At 42.9% G+C, this 25,847-nt stretch overlaps 3 protein-coding genes across 4 annotated transcripts; 1 reads left to right on the top strand and 2 right to left on the bottom strand.

The window, feature by feature from the left end:
• Positions 1-10,264: 10,264 nt before the first annotated feature.
• fam168b (family with sequence similarity 168 member B) lies at positions 10,265-17,396 on the bottom strand. Of its 2 annotated transcripts, none has more exons than XM_056584112.1 (7): positions 17,290-17,396; positions 15,396-15,487; positions 15,159-15,233; positions 13,611-13,741; positions 12,904-13,105; positions 12,581-12,696; positions 10,265-12,347 (listed from the first exon to the last, which is right to left on the bottom strand). In XM_056584112.1, exons 2-6 carry the CDS (start codon positions 15,463-15,465, stop codon positions 12,593-12,595), a joined length of 582 nt encoding a protein of 193 aa, XP_056440087.1. In that variant the 5' UTR covers positions 15,466-15,487; positions 17,290-17,396; the 3' UTR covers positions 10,265-12,347; positions 12,581-12,592. The 2 variants fall into 2 exon arrangements, with proteins under 2 accessions (XP_056440087.1, XP_056440086.1); XM_056584111.1 differs by having other exon boundaries at positions 10,266-12,347; positions 17,259-17,390.
• Positions 17,397-17,800: 404 nt separating this feature from the next.
• On the top strand, positions 17,801-21,948 carry fbxo45 (F-box protein 45). The gene is made up of 3 exons (XM_056584110.1): positions 17,801-18,309; positions 18,965-19,321; positions 19,949-21,948. The coding sequence occupies exons 1-3, from the start codon at positions 17,947-17,949 to the stop codon at positions 20,132-20,134; spliced, it is 906 nt and encodes a 301-aa protein (XP_056440085.1). The 5' UTR covers positions 17,801-17,946; the 3' UTR covers positions 20,135-21,948.
• Positions 20,234-25,037, bottom strand: LOC130377668 (uncharacterized). The gene is made up of 4 exons (XM_056584823.1): positions 24,625-25,037; positions 24,455-24,496; positions 23,619-23,840; positions 20,234-20,291 (listed from the first exon to the last, which is right to left on the bottom strand). The coding sequence occupies exons 1-4, from the start codon at positions 25,035-25,037 to the stop codon at positions 20,234-20,236; spliced, it is 735 nt and encodes a 244-aa protein (XP_056440798.1).
• Between the last annotated feature and the right edge of the window lie 810 nt (positions 25,038-25,847).

Here is a 25,847-nt window from a genome sequence, read left to right on the forward strand (position 1 = left end):
AGCTGAAATTGGGGCAGTTACCTGAAATATCATCCCAAGACGCAAATGGGCGTTCTCGTGTGGTGGGTGTTCCCGTTTACGCAGACTGGAACGCCCCCTTCTTATTCTTCGTCGCCTTTCTCGCTGAACTGTATTAACACTTTTGTCGTCATGAAAAAAACATCAGGGGTAACACTGTCGTTTTTATCAAATGAAACATGAGGGGTGACACTGTCATTTTTCTGTGGTCGTCAGGAAAAAAACCATAAGGGGTAACACTGTTGTTTTTTATTGGTCGTCATGAAAAAAAACACAAGGTGTAACACTGTTGTTTTTTATTGGTCGTCATGAAAAAAACATAAGGGGTAACACTGTGTTTTTTTATTGGTTGTCATGAAAAAAAACATAAAGGGCAACACTGTTGTCTTTGTCAAATAAAATATAAGGGGTAACAGTGTTGTTTTTTGTCGTCATGAAAAAAAACATGAGGGAAATAATATAAATTCCCACATACATTTTAATGTCATATATATCCTCTTTATTGATGATTGATTATTGCGTATTGTCATCGCTCAGTGGTGCAGTGGTGAGCACTCTGCCTAACCCACTGGAGACCGCGGCTCAATTTCTGAGGAAAACACAATATCTTTCATTTTAAACGTAATGCTATCATGTCTATTGCACTGCCATATATAACCTCAGACGTAATTAAATTAAAAATCTCAGTGGGTAGTGGAGAGAGCTGTGAGCTAACCCCCTGCAGACCGGGGTTCAAGTCTGGTTGATGTCCTCTGTTGGAAGTCTCTTATTTCTATTTCATGCGAATTATAAAGTCAAGTGTAACCATTGTGATGACTATATTCGGTGTCTTGATGGTGCATTGATAAGTTCGGATGTTAACACTCTAAACAGCTCAGGTTCGGATCCACGCAAAAACGTTGACAGCGGTACCACTGTTGTTTTTTATTGGTCAACATGGAAAAAACATGAGTGGTAACCCAGTCGTTTTTTATCGGCCGTCATGAAATAAACATAAGGGGTAACACTGTCGATATTTATCAAATAAAACATAAGGGGTAACACTGTTGTTTTTCTTTGGTCGTCGTGAAAAAAAACACAAGGGGTAACACTGTCGTTTTTATCAAATGAAAAATGAGGGTAACACTGTCGTTGTTGTCAAATGAAACATAAGGGGTACCACTGTCCTTTTTTATCGGTCGTCATGAAAAAAACATAAGGGGTAACACTGTCGATATTTATCCATTAAAACAGAGGGGGTAACACTGTCGTTTTTATCAAATAAAACATGAGGGGTGACACTGTCGTTTTTCTTTGGTCGTCATGAAAAAAACCATAAGGGGTAACACTGTTGTTCTTTATTGAGCGTCATGAAAAAAAACATAATGGGTAACACTGTCATTTTTTATTGGTCGTCATGAAAAAAAACATAAGGGGTAACACTGTCAATATTTATCAATTAAAACAATTCAAATCAATTAAACATGAGGGGTGACACTGTCGTTTTTCTTTGGTCGTCATGAAAAAAACCATAAGGGGTAACACTGTTGTCTTTTATTGGTCGTCATGAAAAAAAACATAAGGGGTAACACTGTTGTTTTTTTATTGGTCGTCATGAAAAAAAACATAAGGGGTAACACTGCCGTTTTTATCAAAAGATACGTAAAGGGTAACACTGTCGTTCTTTATCTGTCGTCATGAAAAACCCATAAGGGGTAACACTGCCGTTTTTATCAAAAGATACGTAAAGGGTAACACTGTCGTTCTTTATCTGTCGTCATGAAAAACCCATAAGGGGAAACACTGTCGAAATGTATCGAATAAAACATAGGGGGTAACACTGTCGTTTTTATCAAATGAAACATGAGGGGTGACACTGTTGTTTTTTATTGGTCGTCATGAAAAAAAACACAAGGGGTAATACTGTTGTTTTTTATTGGTCGTCATGAAAAAACATAAGGGGTAACACTGTTGTTTTTTGTTGGTCGTCATGAAAAAAACCATAAGGGGTAACACTGTTGTTCTTTATCGGTCGTCATGAAAAACCCATAAGGGGTAACACTGTCGAAATGTATCGAATAAAACATAGGGGGTAACACTGTCGTTTTTATCAAATGAAACATGAGGGGTAACACTGTTGTTTTTTATTGGTCGACATGAAAAAAAACATAAGGGGTAACACTGTTGTTTTTTATTGGTCGTCATGAAAAAAAAACATAAGGGGTAACACTGTTGTTTTTTATTGGTCGTCATGAAAAAAAACATAAGGGGTAACACTGTTGTTTTTTATTGGTCGTCATGAAAAAAAACATAAGGGGTAACACTGTTGTTTTTTATTGGTCGTCATGAAAAAAAACATAAGGGGTAACACTGTTGTTTTTTATCGGTCGTCATGAAAAAAAACATAAGGGGTAACACTGTTGTTTTTTATTGGTCGTCATGAAAAAAAAACTAAGGGGTAACACTGTTGTTTTTTATTGGTCGTCATGAAAAAAAACATAAGGGGTAACACTGTTGTCTTTGTCAAATAAAATACAAGGGGTAACACTCGTTTTTTATCAGTCGTCATAAAATAAAACATAAGGGGTAACACTGTTGTTTTTTATTGGTCGTCATGAAAAAAAACATAAAGGGTAACACTGTTGTTTTTTATTGGTCGTCATGAAAAAAAACATAAGGGGTAACACTGTTGTTTTTTATTGGTCGTCATGAAAAAAAACATAAGGGGTAACAATGTTGTTTTTTATTGGTCGTCATGAAAAAAAACATAAGGGGTAAAACTGTTGTTTTTTATTGGTCGTCATGAAAAAAAACATCAGGGGTAACACATTGTTTTTTATTGGTCGTCATGAAAAAAAACATAAGGGTTTACACTGTTGTTTTTTATTGGTCGTTATGAAAAAAAACATAAGGGGTAACACTGTTGTTTTTTATTGGTCGTCATGAAAAAAACCACAAGGGGTAACACTGTTGTTTTTTATTGGTCGTCATGAAAAAAAACATAAGGGGTAACACTGTTGTTTTTTATTGGTCGTCATGAAAAAAAACATAAGAGGTAACACTGTTGTTTTTTATCGGTCGTCATGAAAAAAAACATAAGGGGTAACACTGTTGTTTTTTATTGGTCGTCATGAAAAAAAAACATAAGGGGTAACACTGTTGTTTATTATTGGTTGTCATGAAAAAAAAACATAAGGGGTAACACTGTTGTCTTTGTCAAATAAAATACAAGGGGTAACACTGTCGTTTTTTATCAGTCGTCATGAAATAAAACATAAGGGGTAACACTGTTGTTTTTTATTGGTCGTCATGAAAAAAAACATAAGTGGTAACACTGTTGTCTTTGTCAAATAAAATATGAGGGGTAACACTGTCGTTTTTTGTCAGTCGTCATGAAATAACCATAAGGGAAATAATAGAAATACACACATACCTTTTAATGTCATGTATATCCTCTCTATTGATGATTGTTTATTGTGCAATGTCATCCCCACAGTGGTGCAGTGGAGGGCACTCTGCCTCACAGTGGGAAGTGGAGAGAGCTGTGAGCTAACCCCCTGGAGACCGGGGTTCAAGTCTGGTTGTTTTCCTCTGTTGGAAGACTCTTAATTCTATTTCATGCGAATTATAAAGTCAAGTATAACCATTGTGATGACATTATTCTGTGTCTCGATGGTGCATTGATAAGTTCGGTGGTTAATACTCTAAATAGCTCAGGTTCGGATCCCCGCAAAAACATTGACAGGGGTACCACTGATGTTTTTTATTGGTCAACATGGAAAAAACATGAGGGGTAACAGTCGTTTTTTATCGGCCGTCATGAAATAAACATGATGGGTAACACTGTTGTTTTTATCAAATGAAACATAAGGGGTAACACTGTCGTTTTTTATCGGTCGTCATGAAAAAAACATAAGGGGTAACACTGTCGTTTTTATCTGATGAAACATGAGGGGTGACACTGTTGTTTTTTATTGGTCGTCATGAAAAAAAACACAAGGGGTAACACTGTTGTTTTTTATTGGTTGTCATGAAAAAAAAACATAAGGGGTAACACTGTTGTTTTTTATTGGTCGTCATGAAAAAAAACATAAGGGGTAACACTGTTGTTTTTTATTGGTCGTCATGAAAAAAAACATAAGGGGTAACACTGTTGTTTTTTATTGGTCGTCATGAAAAAAAACATAAGGGGTAACACTGTTGTTTTTTATTGGTCGTCATGAAAAAAAACATAAGGGGTAACACTGTTGTCTTTGTCAAATAAAATACAAGGGGTAACACTGTCGTTTTTTGTCAGTCGTCATGAAATAACCATAAGGGAAATAGTAGAAATACACACATACCTTTTAATGTCATGTATATCCTCTCTATTGATGATTCTTTATTTTGCAATGTCATCCCAACAGTGTTGCAGTGGAGGGCACTCTGCCTAACAGTGGGAAGTGGAGAGAGCTGTGAGCTAACCCCCTGGAGACCGGGGTTCAAGTCTGGTTGATTTCCTCTGTTGGAAGACTCTTAATTCTATTTCATGCGAATTATAAAGTCAAGTGTAACCATTGTGATGACATTATTCGGTGTCTCGATGGTGCATTGATAAGTTCGGAGGTTAATACTCTATATAGCTCAGGTTCGGATCCCCGCAAAAACGTTGACTGGGGTACCACTGATGTTTTTTATTGGTCAACATGGAAAAAACATGAGGGGTAACAGTCGTTTTTTATCGGCTGTCATGAAATAAACATAATGGGTAACACTGTCGTTTTTATCAAATGAAACATAAGGGGTAACACTGTCGTTTTTTATCGGTCGTCATGAAAAAAACATAAGGGGTAACACTGTCTTTTTTATCTGATGAAACATGAGGGGTGACACTGTTGTTTTTTATTGGTCGTTATGAAAAAAACCATAAGGGGTAACAGTGTTGTTTTTTATTGGTCGTCATGAAAAAAAAAAATATGGGGTAACACTGTTGTTTTTCATTGGTCGTCATGAAAAAAAACATAAGGGGTAACACTGTTGTTTTTTATTGGTCGTCATGAAAAAAAACATAAGGGGTAACACTATTGTTTTTTATTGGTCGTCATGAAAAAAAACATAAGGGGTAACACTATTGTTTTTTATTGGTCGTCATGAAAAAAAACATAAGGGGTTACACTGTTGTTTTTTATTGGTCGGTATGAAAAAAAACAAAAGGGGTAACACTGTTGTTTTTTATTGGTCGTCATGAAAAAAACCACAAGGGGTAACACTGTTGTTTTTTATTGGTCGTCATGAAAAAAACCACAAGGGGTAACACTGTTGTTTTTTATTGGTCGTTATGAAAAAAAACATAAGGGGTAACACTGTTGTTTTTTATTGGTCGTCATGAAAAAAACCACAAGGGGCAACACTGTTGTTTTTTATTGGTTGTCATGAAAAAAAACATAAGGGGTAACAATGTTGTTTTTTATTGGTCGTCATGAAAAAAAACATAAGGGGTAACACTGTTGTTTTTTATTGGTCGTCATGAAATAAAACATAAGGGGTAACACTGTTGTTTTTTATTGGTCGTCATGAAAAAAAACATAAGTGGTAACACTGTTGTCTTTGTCAAATAAAATATAAGGGGTAACACAGTCGTTTTTTGTCAGTCGTCATGAAATAACCATAAGGGAAATAATAGAAATACACACATACCTTTAAATGTCATGTATATCCTCTCTATTGATGATTGTTTATTGTGCAATGTCATCCCCACAGTGGTGCAGTGGAGGGCACTCTGCCTCACAGTGGGAAGTGGAGAGAGCTGTGAGCTAACCCCCTGGAGACCGGGGTTCAAGTCTGGTTGTTTTCCTCTGTTGGAAGACTCTTAATTCTATTTCATGCGAATTATAAAGTCAAGTATAACCATTGTGATGACATTATTCGGTGTCTCGATGGTGCATTGATAAGTTCGGTGGTTAATACTCTAAATAGCTCAGGTTCAGATCCCCGCAAAAACATTGACAGGGGTACCACTGATGTTTTTTATTGGTCAACATGGAAAAAACATGAGGGGTAACAGTCGTTTTTATCAAATGAAACATAAGGGGTAACACTGTCGTTTTTTATCGGTCGTTATGAAAAAAACATAAGGGGTAACACTGTCGTTTTTATCTGATGAAACATGAGGGGTGACACTGTTGTGTTTTATTGGTCGTCATGAAAAAAACCATAAGGGGTAACACTGTTGTTTTTTATTGGTCGTCATGAAAAAAAACACAAGGGGTAACACTGTTGTTTTTTATTGGTCGTCATGAAAAAAAACATAAGGGGTAACACTGTTGTTTTTTATTGGTCGTCATGAAAAAAATAATAATGGGTAACACTGTCGTTTTTATCAAATGAAACATAAGGGGTAACACTGTCGTTTTTTATCGGTCGTCATGAAAAAAACATAAAGGGTAACACTGTCGTTTTTATCTGATGAAACATGAGGGGTAACACTCTTGTTTTTTATTGGTCGTCATGAAAAAAACCATAAGGGGTAACACTGTTGTTTTTTATTGGTCGTCATGAAAAAAAACACAAGGGGTAACACTGTTGTTTTTTATTGGTCGTCATGAAAAAAAACATAAGGGGTAACACTTTTGTTTTTTATTGGTCGTCATGAAAAAAAACATAAGGGGTAACACTGTTGTTTTTTGTTGGTCGTCATGAAAAAAAACACAAGGGGTAACACTGTTGTTTTCTTCAAATAAAATATAAGGGGTAACACTGTCGTTTTTTATTGGTCGTCATGAAAAAAAACATAAGGGGTAACACTGTCGATATTTATCAAATAAAACATGGGGGTAACACTGTTGTTTTTCTTTAGTCGTCATGAAAAAAAACACAAGGGGTAACACTGTCGTTTTTATCGAATGAAACATGAGGGTAACACTGTCGTTTTTGTCAAATGAAACCTAACCACTGTCCTTTTTTATCGGTCGTCATGAAAAAGGGGTAACACTGTCGATATTTATCCATCAAAACATAGGGGGTAACACTGTCGTTTTTATCAAATAAAACATGAGGGGTGACACTGTCGTTTTTATCAAATAAAACATGAGGGGTGACACTGTCGTTTTTCTTTGGTCGTCATAAAAAAAACCATAAGGGGTAACACTGTTGTTTTTTATTGAGCGTCATGAAAAAAAACATAATGGGTAACACTGTCATTTTTTATTGGTCGTCATGAAAAAAAACATAAGGGGTAACACTGTCGATATTTATCCATTAAAACAATTAAAATCAATTAAAACAATTAAAATCAAATGAAACATGAGGGGTGACACTGTCGTTTTTCTTTGGTCATCATGAAAAAAACCATAAGGGGTAACACTGTTGTTTTTTATTGGTCGTCATGAAAAAAAACAAAAGGGGTAACACTGTTGTTTTTTTATTGGTCGTCATGAAAAAAAACATAAGGGGTAACACTGTGGTTTTTTATTGGTCGTCATGAAAAAAAACATAAGGGGTAACACTGTTGTTTTTTATTGGTCGTCATGAAAAAAAACGTAAGGGGTAACACTGTTGTTTTTTATTGGTCGTCATGAAAAAAACATAAGGGGTAACACTGTTGTTTTTTATTGGTCGTCATGAAAAAAAACATAAGGGGTAACACTGTTGTTTTTTATTGGTCGTCATGAAAAAAAACACAATGGGTAACACTGTTGTTTTTTGTTGGTCGTCATGAAAAAAAACATAAGGGGTAACACTGTCGATATTTATCAAATAAAACATGAGGGTAACACTGTCGTTTTTGTCAAATGAAACCTTTTAACCTTTTTTTAAGAAATATTTTAACGCAGTGGTGACCTCATAGTCAAACACAGCAGAAATGCTATCAAAAACGACACACATTTTTATTATTAGGCTAATTACTAATTATTTTAGCAACAATATGTTGTTCTTGTTGTTGTCGAGGCTATGTGGTAGTACCCTATGCACACAGTTTACGCAGCCACACGCATGAAGACGAAAATAAAAGGCGGAGGGCTATCGCGGAGGCTAAACGCAAAGAAATGCAGTTAACCCACCTCTGATATATCAGAAATAGTTTATTCACCTCTCAACAGTTTATGCACCTCAAAAAAACCCATTAAGTAGGCCTGCCACTGTTAATAAACCTTAGACAACAGCCTCCACCATCAACAAAAACACCCCTGGACAACATAAGTAACATAACGGCCTCGTTTCCCGATAACGATGGATCTTCGCTCGTACGATCATTCTTACGACGGATCGTGCGAACCATCGTGAATTTCTTTGGAGCGTTACCCGAAACTCCTCTTAACATGAACGCGCGTTCACTGCACTCACGACGTTCGTAGGATTGTCACTGACTACTGACACGTTGCTGAAATGGGCTCCGTATTGAGGGAGACGCAGAAATGTTGCAGGAAAATGGGGTTAAAAAGCGTTAAAATATCTCCCCATCAAGGCCAACAGGAGAGTAGCCTACGAAAAGAATAGACTGCAATAATTTGAATGCTAAAGATTTTAAAACACAATTGAATAGGCCTAGCCCGACATATGCATCGGTCCTAATCCTGATCGCACTGTGCGTACATTTTTTCACTGCATTTACCCCCCTTCCATATTGGAAAAATCAAAAATAGCTTGTGTGACAACTAGGTGCTGATTTCTAAAACATGCTTTGCGCAGCAAAGAGCGGTCCCTCTGGAAAAATGTGGCGTTTTTTTGTGCTTATTGCGGCCAAAAATCCTTGATTATGCGGCACGTTTTCTTAAAAAGTGCGATGAATTATGCGGCATATTTATGCAATTTTTTTTTGAAATTGCAGGAACTTGCAAAAATTGCGGGAATTTGCAAAAAAATCCGGGAAATTGCGAAAAATATTCAAAAAATATTACAGGCCTCATATTACAGGAGGTTTGTGCGAGGTGTATCCAGCACAGCTGCCCCCATGCATCACCTGCTGCATAAGGACAGGGACTTCACGTGGACGCCACAGTGCCAACAAGCCTTCAACACCCTCCAGAAGTCACTGACGGAGGCCCCCCTTCCTCACCCCCCCGGACCCCGGGTTGCAGTTTACTCTTGACACGGATGCCAGCGACGTGGGCATGGGTGCAGTGCTGGCTCAGGCGGGGCCAGAGGGGAAGAGAGTGGTGGCGTATTTCAGCAAAACCTTCAACAAGGCTGAGAGCCGCTACTGCATCACACGCCGAGAGCTCCTCGCCATGGTGGCGGCAATAAAGCACTTCAAGTACTACCTGTGTGGCCGGCCCTTCACTGTCAGGACAGATCATTCGGCACTGCAGTGGCTGATGTCCTTCAGAGAACCAGAGGGCCAAGTTGCACGCTGGTTTGAAACGCTGCAGTCCTATGTCTTCACAGTGGTACAAAGGGCCGGAGCCAGCCACGGCAACGCCGATGCCTTGTCCCGCCGCCCCTACGCACTTGGAGGGTGCCAGTACTGTGAGCGGAGAGAAGCGCGTGAGAGAGAGCTCCGTATCGAGGAGGAGACATGCCCCATGCACGAGAGGGCCGGACTAGTATGCTGCGGAACGCAGATGGTCGACGCAGCCGAGTGGCAGACACAACAGGAGCAGGACATGGACAGACAACCGGTGTGACAGTGGGTTGAGGCAGGACAGAGACCACCCTGGGAGGAGGTGCCTGGGATCTCCACTGCAACGCAAGGCATGTGGACTAGGTTTGAGGCGCTGAGAGTGAGGGATGGAGTACTGCAAAGAGCCTGGAAGGAACCTCCTACTGGAGAAGAAAGGTGGCAGGTGACATTCCCCAGTTCACTGAGAGACGCTGTGCTGAGAGCATCCCAAGGGACCGCAGGAGCAAAAACACTCCGCCGGCATCGTCAGGGGTTTTACTGGGGGTGGGTCAGAAGGGACGTAGAGGACTTTTGCCGCCGCTGCGACCTCTGCGCGGCCTACAAGGGCCCCCCAGATCAGTCCCGCTCACAACTACAGGCGTTGGGGGCTCCCATGGAAAGAGTAGCTGTGGATGTCATGGGCCCATTTCCCTGCACTGACGCAGGCAACCGTTTTGGTCGCCATGGAATATTTTACAAAATGGCCTGAGGTGTACGCAATACCAGATCAGGAAGCAAAGACGGTGGTTGACGCTCTGGTAGAGGGCTCACAACGTGAGGGAGGGTCCGGAAGTGACGTTGCTGTTGGAGTTGTAACGGCTGGAGGTACGGCGTGGTCAGGGCCAACAGTGGTCGGAGATAACCGTTGTATTTGCTAAATAAAGAGAAGGATTGCAAGCCAGACATCGCCTGTTTATTCAACGCTGCACCATCGTGGGGTGAACCTTACAATATTATAGTCCCACAATAACTTTATGTTTGAAAAAAACACCATCATAAAACAAGACTTGAACTTGGGTATGCAGCAAATTAACTAACAGGTCTTACAATAACCAAAAATAAATAACAGTAATAAAAAGAAAAGGGACCAGAAAGTGTTCTTAACATTTGATTCATTTTTGGTTACTGTAAGATCGGAAACCAAAACTTAGGAAACACAACTTCTCGCTGCACATATCGGCATCAGCATCAGCGTCCTTGTCGCGTCATGAAATCCGTTATGTGCTGCACATAGCGCTCTTGTACATTGGGGGATGACCATATGGATGTCGTCCGGTCATTCAGGGGTTCCACATCTATCTTTGGGATGGGGTCGTCCTCATTCCTTCTTCGTTTTTTCCGCTGCACTGCACTCTTTGTCGAGCTTCGGATGCAACAGGCGCAGTCGCACTCTGTCGGGGGTTGTACAAATCGATCCATTCATGACGATACAATGTAGGCCTACAACTTGGGGATTTTTTTGTCATCGCGACCACCACTTTTCGTCCTCTTCGTTGCTTTGATGAATTTGTCGCGCAGCCTCCTCCACTTAGCCTTGTTGGGATCCTTACCGTCCATCTTCACAGAAATGTCTCCAGGAGTTTCCCACTATTTCCTTGTCATTATAGTCCCTGCGTGAACGGTCATACAAATGCGCATAATCTCTCACAATTTCCGCAAGTCTTGCTTCAAATTGGTTGATTTTGAAATACACAGAGAGTGATGGGTAATAGTCCGTTTATAGGTCCCCCTGTAGTCTGGCGTGTTTGCATGGGCTGTCAACTGATGTCGTCGTACACAGCGATTTCGACTCGATACAATCAGTGTTCAGGCCCACCGGGAATGATGCCCAGATGTGACGCATTCATTCACGTGTTGTTGTTTTTTCAGGCACTGGTGTATCTTAGTTGTGTGTAGAGGGGCGATGGGGGGGCAGAGTCAGTGTTTCGGCTAAGTAGGCTACGCTGCACCCAACCGGTGCCTGCACCTAGTTCTGTGCTGTGCACACTGCGGCGATCTAACTGATGCCCAATACGACCAGCCTGGCAAACCTGACATTATTATAATTCATCCATGTATACCAATAACCGCTTCAACAAATAACAAATGGTTGAACAGTTTAATATAATTATTGGTAAGTGTAATTTTTATTCTATTTTTGGTCTTTACAATACAAAACAAGAACCAAAATAACAACATACATAACAACTGAACTCAGGTGACTGAGGCAACATTGAAGATCCACAATACAAATATAAATAATCAAAACAAATCGAAATAAAAAAAAAAGTCAGATAATGTTTCAGAATGGGCATTAACAAGAGCAGGCACAAACTCCAACTTCCATCATTCCTAAAATAGTAAAATAAATATATAAGATGCGACAAAATGCATAATATGGCATCCTGCAGGGAGGATCCACACACCTGGCATCACTAAGAGTGACAGCGAGGACTCTTTTCTCCAGACACATTATCGCACTAAATGAGCAAATCACTCTTCCTTGTCTCACGTTCGCATTTGACCCTTGGCATTTCTGTGACTTATTGTATTACTAGTTCCTTTGGATTTAGGCCTTTTGTTGCTTTTGCATCTGCCACAGAAGGGAAGTTGAACAAGCATTAACTGCATATACCTATACACACACACACATGCATCCAACATGGTAAAGGGTATATGAATCTGAAAACCAAAATAATATTAATCCAAGCGCTCTTTTTTTATTTAAAAGATCCACTTAGAAAACCTCCAATAAAAACAGTAGGTCAGTGAGCATGGAGATCTGGGATGATATGCAGCAGGTTATATAGTGCCATAAGATTAGCAGCCATCTCTCCGCCTGCTACGGCCGTGGCTGTGGGCCTCTTCATCAGCCCGGTTAGAGGGCACATGACTGTGATTCTGGCTCACATTATGCTGGTAGAAAATCAACTGGTATAGGACACTGGAACTTCAGGTCTTTACCCCCCAAAAAAAAAAAGAGTGTGTGAATACATATCTACGATTCTGTGACCTGGGGAGAGAAGAAAATATGCAGCATGAATAGAGATTTGGAATGCAATATCATGGAGGAAAAAATGGCAGCTGGCGGCCAGCAGAATGGACTGCTGGTCATTCACCACCGGGTTGGCATGCAACTAGCTGACCAACGCTACTGTCCATGCACCACTGTGGTGGCACGTAAGTGAAGGTGATTCACTAATGTTTATTCACCACTGGTGTGCGACGATAGTGAAGCGGACTTACTCTACTGTTCATTCACCACTGTTGTGGCACGTAACTGTAGGTGGGAGTGCCGGGTGGGCGGTAGGTGACCTGGTGGGGCTGGACCCCAGCTGGAGAATGGGTGGTCAACAAAGTTCCTGTGAATCAGAGCACACATTCAAAGTCTTCCATTCGCAGATGAAAGATTGGCATTCAGAATAGGGCTGCGCTGGGCTGGTTAAACTTGACTTCATAATGCCAATAAACAGAACAAATTAAATGATAAAAACGGGTTATTCTTAAAACACGACCATTGCTAATGAGGCCGGGTAGCAGAAAATAAGCTACAAGTCACGTATGCTCACCGGCTGACATGGCCATGGTAGTCCCGGCCATCATCCCCATGGCAACGCCACCATTATGGCGGGGCTGGGGGATTTGAGGGGCATACATGGTAGCCGGCATGCCATTGGGTTGTACCACTGTCGTGTGATGGATGACATGTGGTTGCGGGGCATAGAACGGCTGTGTGTAATAAGCGCCTTGCTGTTGTGATGGCATCAGTGCCTGGTTCAACAGGCAGAAGAAAACAAAAACAATTTATAGGAACAAATAATCCTAATAGAAATAAACTAAATGTATGTGGAAGGGTAAAGTTTGTCTGTGAAACCTATCTAACAGGGTGTCATTACCCCAAATGTACACTAGAGGGTGATCTATCAACAGAAAAAAGAATTGATGGGCACAACATTTGATAGTAGCAGACGATGATCTTAGTCATTAGTCAACTGTAAAATAATAATAAAGGCTAAAACTGAGGATATACCTATGTACTTAATATAATTACTTACAGGCTATATAAACGGTTGGACTCGCCCTGTTGATAGAGCCACCTGGAGAACGCATTAGGCTATACAAAGGAGGGGAAACACTGCACTGCACAGCACGGTAACATGGGCCCGGTTGGCAGTGCACAGCACCAATAGTGATTTAATTTGAATACTAGTTTCCATGGTACTACGGTCAATTCTTTGTTCATTGAAGAAGTAGTCCTCCCTCTGTCCGAACTGACCTGTGCATAGGGGTTCTGCTGGGGGTAGGTGTTCCTCATGGGGTAGACGGCTGCATGGTAGGGGTTGTGTGCCGTGGAGTAAGGGGGAACCGCGCCCGTGCTGGGGGACATTTTAAACGGTGCAGCGTAGCCTGACGGCGGAGGGAAGAAACGTCACAGGTTCAAACAAAAAAGGGCCCAAACTAAGTTAATGATGTCATTTAGAAATAAAAAGGTCATCATCCCGGTGAAGCCAGCCGCATGGTACATTCCCAGCGGCCCCTCTGATTATTGGAGGGAACGTTCCTAGATTCTAATCCTTTTCGTGGTGCATTCAATCAACATGTCAACTGTGACCATCAGGAGACTATAACTTGCTCTCTTCTTCTAGTACGGTATAATAGCATGCGTTTATCAATCAATGTACATCCTCTTTGCGTCTGGAGCAAAGAGAGAAAACTGTGTTACATTTCGGCCAAGGAGCGTTTGTGGATGGTTATGGAGACTTGATATCTCCAAGTAGATGTCCTCTCCTCTTGTACGCGTCTCAAGTCGCCCTACCAGGTCCTCATTACATAACTTATTCTTTGTTGTAGATAATAGCATTCACCAAAAGCTGAGCATTGTCCGATACCTCTGTAGAGTAAACAATAGCTAAGTCTATAGCATGGTTCACTACTATGAATAGCTGCTTTCCAGCTGTGCTAAATTAATCTTTATTTTGGAGTCTTGGCACCTTTCTGTGACCCATCGTGCACAGTATATGAGTCAGCGTTTCCATTATAAATCAGTTATACCTTAAATTACATTATCTGAATAATAACGACAGTCGAAAGTAGTGGCTATACTCTAGGTAAAGCTTGTAACACAATACTAATATATGTATTTTGCTACTGTATCCGCTGTCAAATATTACCGTCTTTTTTTATGCTGTTGAATATGACTAATATTTCCCCAAAACTCCTTAAAAGAAAATGTAATTTTATGAGAACAATGCTGATAATGTAATAATGAATGAGAGAGGGTTCTAGATGACCGATCGTATCTGGCTGTAAAGGTCATATGTTGTACATGCCCTGAGCTCTTAAGTAGGTCCAATTGCACTTAACATGTGTGCATTCTTCAGAATAACACTTCACCTTGCCACGTTTTATTAATGGCACAGCTTTGACAAGTGAGACTTAATAGTTTGGCACGGTCTGCGGTAGGTATGAAATGTGTACAAGCCTGCTCATTCGTTTTTAAATGCTTGATTTTCAACTGACTACTCTTCTCCTTTTGTCCGACTACTTGATTGATTGATTGAGAAGAAACATGTGAAACAATTTGTCTGTGGATTTTCTCCACTGAACCAGCACTGGACAATTGTGTCTATTAAAATAAAATACAAAAATAAAATTCCTCACATATGTATCGTGATTTACCTCTGACATAAGACGCAGGATGCAGTATTTAATTGCATCATTCTGCATACTGGCACTCTGTGAGAAATCAGTTTGGTGACAACCATATACACTATGTGGTGGGCAGGGCCTTGCAAGCTGAGAAGTGACCTTCCCTCGTCCTTACCTGGGTGAAAGGCTGGGTTGGCCCCTGGATACAAACCGGGAGTGTATGCTGGGGCATATCCAACAGGAAACCCAGCTTCCATGATTAGAACAGAGAAAAAAAAAGAGAGAAATTATGACAGATTAATGAGAATAACTACTGCAATCAACTGCAGGAAATCTGTGGAGAAACCACACAGCTTTTTCTATGTACCACAATAAACGTGTATAGACAGTCACACAACAAAGAGTATCTTACCTGGGTAGGCAATACCCTTTTGGTTGGCATAGGGGACCCCTGGTTGTGCAGGGTTGTAAACAGGGTTCATTATTTTGGCTGAAAGACAAGCCCTGCGAAAGGAAAATAACAAGGTCAGAACTTTGGCTTTGACTCCCTGAAGTATGAACTGTGACATGCTGCCTGCCGCCGGTTGCCGCGAGGCACCACCACCGCGAAGCCCCACTGACCGGCAGCGGGCAGTCAGCAGTAGGCAGCGCGCGGTTCAGTCTACTTCAGATTGATGTGGAAGAACCAGAGACGTGGGAGAACCCAATAAAGTCGTTTGTGATTCATAATATCGTCTGGAGGCGCACACAGCTTATAATATGATAATGATGATATGTATTATATGATATAGATATCTATGTATTATATGATATTATTTAGATATATAGAGCTCCAGGACTTTAACGCAAATGTTGTACACGCTGTTGGTGTTATGGCACATAACACTTCAGACTCTCGTCTCTGGTATTTCCACAACAAGACTCGTAGTGGGGGTTATCTCAGCCATGGTTGAGAATTAATTGGGGGAAAGGAACCTTGGATTTGACTCCCTGAAGTACAAGAACCACGACTTGAGCCCCGCTTCCCGCCTCAGCGCTGCAGGAGGCGGTGGCGCCTAAGTGCTGACCGCTGCCGAGGCGGTGGTCTCTCGGCAGCGAGGCTCCGGCGGGAGACAACCTCGGTCAACAATCCCTTTCTCCTCCATGTCTAGGTTCAGTCTACTTCAGGTTGATGTGGACGTGGAAGAACCAGAGACGTCGGAGAACCCTACGCGGTCGTTTGAGATTCATAATATCATCTGGAGGCGCACACAGCTTTTGGCCCCGATAATATATATTCTATGATATAGATATCCATGTATAATATGATATTATTTAGATATAGAGCTCTAGGACTCCCGTGCGTTCTAGAATATTAACAGAACACGGCGAAAGGCTGTGTGTGCCTCGCCATACACCACTGTAAACAGAGCGCTTGGTACCGTGGCCGAAAGCTGCTCAGGGCCACACCCCCATCCTCCTCCTTGACTCGCCTCTCAACTCCTCATTTGCATTAAAGCTACAGACACCTAAACGGTGTATTTGGAGAAAGCTCAATGTGCAACTGGCTCGTAGTGGCTGTAAATCTGCACCACGGCTGAATTTCAAGAACGACTTCAAATACTGCGGTTGGGGCCTACTAATATCTATATTAAAGCATCCATAAAGTAGCATGCCATGGGACCTTTAAATCAATAGGTGACAGAGATGATAATGTGTATAATCAGGAAAAGACAAAATGTAATGGATGCATCAATGTGTTATGAACGCAAAAAAATGGTTTCGTTTCTACGTCAAACCCAAGAATAGTTCTACACAAAAGAATCATTGCTTCTAATTTTAAAGAGGGACATATTCAAGAGAGAATCGAATAAATAAGCCCAATAAATATCGACATATTGATGGGGTGGATGCCAGACAATTTTAGGTCAAGATCAGTTTAATGACAATCCTATTTTGTATGACCTGAACGGACTGGAAATACTAAGTGTACACGCACACACACAATAATTGACGCATCACAGTTAACAAGCTACTAGCTAGCTAACAAAGGTTTTGGACGGTTAGGTCAGTCCGTTGTTTACGCAAGCCAAATTAGCATATATAGCACGTTATGATGTATAAAAATGTGTGCATTTGAACCGATTGTAGGACTACACTTGGTTGTGACCAGATATATGGGGCCAGCGTCGGGCCGCGGAGTGTGGCAAAACATTCACCTGACCGTGTGTCACCCCATCAAGTCATTATGTTGTGGCATACAATAACATAACATAGATTAATACATCTTAATTACCTAAATATGATTATAATCCAGTTGAACGTGCCTTAAGGTGTGCTGCTTTGGCTGTGCCTGTGTCTGCTTGTCAACCTCTTGATCTTGATCCTGATGTTTTGGTTCCAGAGCTCGCTCAACTCTTTTGAGCAATGCGCGTCACTTCCGACGGTTTGGTCACGTGACGACAGACAACGCGTCATTGTCTTCTTATTATTTCGTTTTGCTATATAATTAAATTCACTTTTAAATCAAACATTTATAATTCTATAAATATAATACTCTTTTTTTTTTTTTTACAGCTATCAACATCGTAAACTAGACCTCATCTGAACAATTTGGATTTACGGAGATTCATTGTAAACTGTATATTCCTGGCAGCTGAAAGGCTGTTTTAAACAAAGCGATACCTTAAAAAAAATAAAAAAAATCAGTAACAATCTACTCTAACTTGCAGATTGATTCCAAAACGCCTTTAAAACGTATTTAAAAAATGACAAAGCTTGGTACGTGTTGAGGAGCGTTTTTTTCTTATTTTTTTCAACTCCCATCTTTCCTCTTCCAGGACCTTGATGCATCGCTTCCTTTCAGCCATTAAATTGGGCAGGGTCCAGATTGTTGTGTTTTTACCGCAACCTATGCGCAATTTTGCCACACAATGACCAAACTCTGGCACTTTATGCATGTTTGTAATTTTTATATGGCATAGATGAGTATAGCGTATCGGCATATATCGTCATTAAGTCAAATAATGTCGGGAGCGGCCGCTGTAGGTGCGTCCTCTTGCATAGGCGCAGCTGCGGCAGCTAGCTGTAGCTCCGCCGGCTCTTCCTATGTTACAGTGGGTGGATGTACCGGGGTGGCTGGCAGGTTGCCTGGCCGGGTTCTTGAACATATCTTTTCATATTTGGACTTGCCTGATTTAATGCAATGCTCGTTAGTGTGTTGGCACTGGAATACCACTCTCGCCGACGAAAACAGCGAAGTGTGGCGCAGTCTTTGCGCTCGCTCTCTGAGTGAAGAGGCGCTTCGATCTGACATTCTGTGCAACCTGCCTACGTACAAGGGGAAGGTATGTTTACCAACCGAGCATCATTCAACTGCTAGACACAGGAATAGTTTGATTACCTCGGATAGCGCCTGCACGACTTTCTAATAAGGATGTGTGTTTCAACTGTTTAGCAAAGATTGTAAACAGATTTAGCACCACCAAATATTGTACATCTCTGTAAGAATGCTGGATGGAAGATTAATCTTGACATCAATAGCGATGGATCAATATATATGTTGGGCTTCTGCCGTGTTTCCTCTTCTAACTTTCCCTTTGTACTTTTGTACCTGACACTGTGCATGTATGTAACTCACATAGCTTGTTATTATCAGGGATGGCTGGCTCCGTCTTGCGTCCAATTGATTCCCGAGCTCCTTACTTTGCTCACAGAGATGATCCAGAATCAGAGAACTCTGCCATATTAGACAATAACTTCAATATACTCTTTTGACTAATGTTATGACAAAGTCAATAAACATGATGTATTTCCCCTAAAGGGGCTGGCATACTTGTATAACTTGTATAACATATGAATAGAACTGAAGAGCAAAGAAGAGGGCATAGCCTAATCGACTCCTTTTTCTTTTGGATTACATCTTTCCAATATAAACATTTATCATGTGTTGCAACTAGTGTCATTCTCAAACCATTGCTTTGTGTCTCTGGAAATCTCCAGCTCAAGTCCTACCAACATGCTCTTAGCACCCACGACTGCTCCCGCAACGTTTACGTCAAGAAGAATGGCTTCACCCTCCACCGAAACCCCATCGCCCAGAGCACCGACGGCGCCCGCGGCAAGATTGGCTTCTCCGAGGGGCGTCACGCCTGGGAGATCTGGTGGGAGGGGCCCCTGGGAACCGTGGCGGTGATCGGACTGGCCACGAAGAGGGCGAACATGCAATGCCAGGGCTACGTGGCTCTGCTGGGCAGTGACGACCAAAGCTGGGGCTGGAACCTCGTGGACAACAACCTGCTACACAACGGTCAAGTCAACGGCAACTTCCCTCAGTGCAACAACGCACCAAAGTACCAGGTAGCTCACTAGCTGCAGATCACACAGTCACACCTCGAACGCAGTACTATACTATTGGGGTTATTAGCAGGCTACACTGTGTCAGACTGCTATAAGGTCACAATGCTTACGTAGCTGCCGCGGCTATTGCCATCCCGCTTAAACTCCGCCCTACCATAAGGGTACTGTCGGCGTTGGAAACGCGAGCCGTAACTGAGCTTGCCTATACCGCACCCTCACTACTGGGCTGAGGCGGGCTGGGTCCGAAGCGTACCTGCCGGTGGAAAAGCGACATAAGGTCCCTCCTGTCTGTGTAGAGGCTTCCTCTAAGGTGGCTCCTGTCTGTATAGCCGGCCTCTAAGGGGCATGCTCTCTGTGTATAGCCTACCTCTAAGGGGCCTCCTGTCTGTGTATAGCTGGCCTCTAAGGGGCCTCCTGTCTGTATAGCCTACCTCTAAGGGGCCTCCTGTCTGTGTATAGCCTACCTCTAAGGGGCCTCCTGTCTGTGTATAGCCTACCTCTAAGGGGCATGCTCTCTGTGTATAGCCTACCTCTAAGGGGCCTCCTGTCTGTGTATAGCCGGCCTCTAAGGGGCATGCTCTCTGTATAGCCTGCCTCTGAGGTTCCTCCTGTCTTGTGTGCCAACAGATCGGCGAGAGGATACGGGTGATCCTGGACATGGACGACAAGACGCTGGCCTTCGAAAGGGGTTTTGAGTTCCTGGGCGTGGCGTTCCGTGGACTGCCCAAAGCCTGCCTGTTCCCAGCCGTGTCGGCCGTGTACGGCAACACAGAGGTCACCATGGTGTACCTGGGCAAGCCCCTGGACGGCTAGGGCCTGTCTGCGTCGCCAAAGCCTTTGGGTGGTATTGGGGGATGGACCTTTCCCGGGACCTTGTTTTTATGTTTGTGTGTGACCTTGGGGCCAGTGTACTCAGAGCTGCTCCTCGCTGAAGTGGGTCGGTCTGGGCTGAAGGGGGACCTGGATCCGGCTGGGGGGTGGGGGGGGTGGGGGGGGCTTCTTTGCGGTTCCGTTGTATCTATTCCAGACTCGGTGGGATCCGGGGGAGTGGTCGTGTCATATAAGGTATGTCCATTGGTCATGTGATGCTGGACTCGTTCCGTTCGGTGGAAACTGCTCACGCTTACATGAATTTAGGTTTTTAGGCTCACCACGCCTGACCTTTTACTGGAGCATTTTATGTCTCTTAAGCAGGGCCAAAGCAATCATGAACTGAGGCCAATACTTTTATCCCATATGTGTCATTTAAAAAGGCTAGCCAATGTATTAGTGAGTGTAAGCCAGTTATCAGGGTTAACGTGGTCCTCCATTGACTGGATCATTGTGCTTGACCATGCCGACCCAGTGTGACCTGATGTTCTCATATATTTACATCTATCTAGATCTAGATAAAGATAGGTGTGTAGATATATATCTATGTACAGATCAATATATATTTATCTAGGGATATCTATCTCTCTATATCTATATATCTCCAAATGCAGAGTTTGTACAGGCAAACATCAGAGGTAGTTTTACAAAAGCATGCATTCATTTCTGCCTCCTGTTTGCAGCGACTCCCTTGTAAAAACACCCAGAGCACTTGAGCAGAAATGGAACCAAGAAGCCTATTTTACCATGTAATGTTACTGTGTATCACTTTTTTTTATTGTTCTGTTGTCATATTAAGCATTATTTATTTCTTATTTTATCCATGGTACTCTTGATGGGGTCATGTGACCTGAAAGTAAAAGTCTATTTGTTGCCAATCCCAATTATCAGAATAAAGATAGCGTAATGCCTGTGCGTTTGACCATGTTTGACCCTGGACAGGCCTACATGCTAGTCTTGTGAAGGCTAACAATTAGTGAATGGTACATCTGTGGTTTAAATTGAATTCAAAACGTCTTGCTTAATTCTCAAGCAGCACAAATACAGTTGGTTCCAGTCCAGTCTAATATCTCAAGGTAGAACCGGAGATGGGCTCCCGAGATTTAGGCTGGCTTCTCGAGACTAATGGTAACCAGTATGTAGCCAGTATGTGTGAGTGATGAGAGAGACCATCCCAGCCAGAGTTTTGATTGCGGGCCAATTATGGAAAGATGTAATAGAGGCCTGCCATGAAATGCACCTGACTTGAACATGTTTGTCAGTGATGACTGGTTACAGTCTAAATGTATCCAGTATGGGTCCACGTGATTGGTTAGACCAGAGCATCTTTGGTCTGATTGAGTCAGAGAGACACCAGAACACTGTCATGCACACATAATAATATATATAATAATTAATAATCTTCATATTTACTGTCACCATCGTCTTTGTATAAAATAACTAATAAAGAGGGGGAAACTGGATGAGCGAATGGTTGTCTCCAGTCGCTCATGACCCATTGGGAGATTTTCACTCGACTTTTTGCTATTCAACTCGACATGTGTAAGAGATTTTTCAATGATTTCGACAACCCTTTGATCTTTTGGGACTAGCTCACCCATAGGAAAGGTCCATTTAAAACACCTGCACAGTCTTAATTGGATTGGGAGACTTTTAAAAGCTCACAGCTCATCGTGTCAGCCGAGGAGGACAGCTCCTCTACAGTTTAATAGATTTACTGCAATCCACATCCCCCAATCCAACTTTGTGTATTACCATTTCATGAAATAAATGGTTGAATCTATGACATGATTTAGTTTCCCGCTATCAGTTTATGCAGAATTACATTTTAACCCAACTTGTCAGACAGCGGTAAGCTATTGCAATTTATCATTGTTGCAAATGTTGCAAACTGCAAGCAAGTGGGATTTTGTTTCATTTTGTATTGTTTTCAAGGTAATAGAAGATTAGAAAATAAAGATGTGTAGTCAATGCACACATTCACACACCGACGGCGGTGTCAACCATGAGCAGTCAGGGTGAGGTGTCATGCTCAAGGACACCTCAACACCCAGCTAGGAGGAGCCGGGGATCAAACCAGCGACCTTCGGTCATTACCAGCCAACCCGCTCTACCTCCTCAGTTGCGCCGACACCAACTGAGAGAGAGTTCCGACCCGCAGGTCGACACAACGCAGGTCCAAAGAGCCCACAGGCCGAGGGGCAGATACGCAACAGGCATCTTAAGCAACAACGCTCCGGCTGGGATAATGTTGACCCCAAACTGTTATAAAACCCTTGTGTGTGACGGACACATTCAACATAACTTTGAAATACACTCTATAAACATGATACAACATCTTGGTTCACACCAACACACACATAAACACACTGTCACTCAGTCAGCCACACACGCATGATCAAACAACTCCTCCCAGCACCCCCACTCCGCAGCTCCTCGACTACCCCAAGGGGGTCAGGGGAAAAGGCACATACCATCAAATGGCAGTTAGAGAAACAGTGTGACAATAGATTCGTCCCGTCACTCCCTTGATCCTGCAAGCCAACAACACAGGACAAAGACGCAAGCATATCTCCTGACCCCTTGACCTACAGTCGTGACTCTTCGTAGACATTTGTCTCTCCTCAATCAAACTGTATATAGCGCCTTTCGTGCAAATTGCAATACAAGGTGCTAAGCAATACAATGAAAAAAATATAGATATAGAATAGGAGAAAGCCGAATTAAATAGGTATGTCTTAAGGTTTCTTTAAATGTGGTCACAGATTGTGATGTTCTGAGCTCCTCTGGCAGGCTGTTCAATCCAAACTATCAGCATCAGGGAGCGCTTGTTGACCATCTTTGCTACGGTTCTTATTTTTGATAAAGTTGGAAAGATTAAGTCCTCCTCCTCATCCTCATCGTCATCCGCTTATCCGGGGTCGGGTCGCGGGGGGAGCAGCTCAAGCAGGGGGCCCCAGACTTCCCTTTCCCGGGCCACATTGACCAGCTCTGACGGGGGGATCCCGAGGCGTTCCCAGGCCAGTGTTGAGATATAATCTCTCCACCTAGTCCTGGGTCTTCCCCGAGGTCTCCTCCCCACTGGACGTGCCTGAAACACCTCCCAAGGAAGGCACCCAGTGGGCATCCTTACCAGATGCCCGAACCACCTCAGCTGACTCCTTTCTAAGTAAAAGATTAAGTCCAAATGTCCTAATTGAGAGAACAACACCTATGGCCGCCCAGGTTCCATTCCCGAGGTCCTCTTCACGATGGCCTGAACCAGAGGAGAGAGGAGTGTTATTCTCAGTACCATTACCACATTCACATGCTTCTGTGCTCAACAATCCCATCAAAACGGCTGACTGGAAACACTCACCAACCACTCGGATGGTGTCTCTGACCGCAGGGTGGACGCCTTGCTGCCGGGCCAGACAGGTGTAGTTGCCTGGCTCGGTCACCTCCACCGTCTGACTGATGGAGTAGCGGCCGTCGCTGTCTGAGGAGGCGGCCGTCGGTGCTTCTTCTGCAGGGATCACAGTTCCGTTGGGGGTCTGCCACTCCAGACCGCTGGGTTGCGGCTGGCCTCCGCTGGAGAGGCAGGACAGCCGCACCCAGCCGGAGGACGGGGAAGCCTCTTCGACCTCCGGCCTCAACTGAGGCTCCACCGCTGTGAGCCGGAGCAGGAGGGCGTTAAGTCATTTACATTCAGGGCGTTTAGCAGACGCTTTTATCCAAAGCGACTTACAATAAGCACATTTGTCAGAAGAAGGAGAAACAACAATATATATCACTGTCGGTAGAGTAAGGATGTTCATAGAACCAAGTGCCAAGCACTAACAAACGCTAGGTTAACCCATTCCCCGTATACACCTAAGGTAGCTAGGGATAAGATGCTACACAATGCCAAGAGCTATTTTCAAAGTACAACATACAATAAGAGCATTTTGCATTTGTAACATACTGACTAAACTAAGAAACGTATTTAGGTTCTGCCGTCTTTTGGCTTAGGTAAATACATTTTCTTAAGCCCAGTTTACTAGCCGACCCACCTGGACCCTGACCCAACACCTACCCCTTTGCCCCGGCCCTGACCCAACACCTACCCCTCTGCCCAGGACCCTGACCCAAAACCTACCCCTCTGCCCCGGCCTGGACCCACCTGGACCCTGACCCAACACCTACCCCTCTGCCCGGACCCTGAACCAAGACCTTCCCCTCTGAAGCCCTCATCCTTGTGGTACAGAGGGGGGAGGGGGGGTAATCAGCAGAAATCTAACTCACCCGCCTTTCAGATTTTTGGGGGAGCGTGATCGGGGACACGCTCTAAAAAGATAAAAAGGTCAGTTTCCTTTTTATAATCTTTTTGAAAAAGATTCATCAAATTAAATTGAAGATGCTGCAGGTGAGTGCTAAGAGCGAGAGACTTTAACGAACCGGAACCATTCACTCACCTACAGTCAGCCGGATCCGTCTGTCTCGTAGGAAGTAGGATGATGCACTTATGCTCGCCACTGTCTGCCTGGGTCACACTGGACAAGATCATAGAGGCTTTACTGGCCTGCAGCCCCCCTGGAAGAAGGCGAACCCTGCCCACGAACTGGGGGTCTTGTCCCTCCCGGCCTTGGTTGTTGTAATCCTTTCCCTTTTCATAGAAGAACACCTCCTGCTGCTCCTTCTTCCAGTCAAACACCTCATCTTTCAGGTTCACAGGGGAATCCAGACCACACGGTAAGTTGGCATATTTCCCTTCTCTAGTGGAAACCTCGGCGACAACCTCAGTGATGCCAGCACCTGCTTGAAAACACAATTGATGCAACAAGTGTCTTCTTAATACACCCCTGTATTTAGGCTCAGGGAACGCCATCTGGGCACTGTTAAATTCAGCGGTCGTTTCTGAGGCCGGTGATAACATAAATAACACAGTTAATTTTCGTACCGTATTTTATCTGATTCTGATGCTACAAAAAGTACCAACAAAACCTGTGAGCATTCAGACCGTTATTAGTTGGACCTTCCCTCCACCTCCTGGGCGCGGGAAATAAATACAACTATGCAGGCCGACTTTGTTGTCCTCTATCATGACCACATTGTCTATCTATCTACAATTACAAACGGTACACTACCTTTGTTTTTCCATTGGGCTTATAGGTTCAAATGTAAAATTTTAGAAAAAGGCCTACATATGATTCAGGGTTTTTAAAGTAGGGGAATCATTACCTAATCTATACGGCATTATGATAGATCACCTTGGAATAATATGCCAATTCTACATGTAATATCGACATCAAATATTGCGCATAAAACCAGCCATGGCTGTGGACAGGTTACTGCAAACCTGTCTGCAAACACAACTATACAATTATGTTACAATTGTCTTAATGCACAATCATGTCACCTCAGCAGCTTTTTACGTCCAATCGAATTCTTCTCTGTCACTGATTGGTTTGCAACAAGATGCAACTCGGTCATAATCGCTGTTCCCATAGTTGGGATAGCTCACTTGATTTCTATAAGTCAGGGGTGCCCAACCTTTTTTGACCCAAGATCTACTTTTCAAGTAGCCAACCTCCCGAGATCTACCAGCAAACCTACCTTCAAGCGGGGGGGGGGGGGGGGGGGGGTGGGGTGGGGGGGTGGGGGGGGGGGGTAGAGAACAATTGTTGACGGGGGTGGG

This window comes from Gadus chalcogrammus, chromosome 23 (genome assembly GCF_026213295.1).
Source record: "Gadus chalcogrammus isolate NIFS_2021 chromosome 23, NIFS_Gcha_1.0, whole genome shotgun sequence".
NCBI lineage: Eukaryota > Metazoa > Chordata > Actinopteri > Gadiformes > Gadidae > Gadus > Gadus chalcogrammus.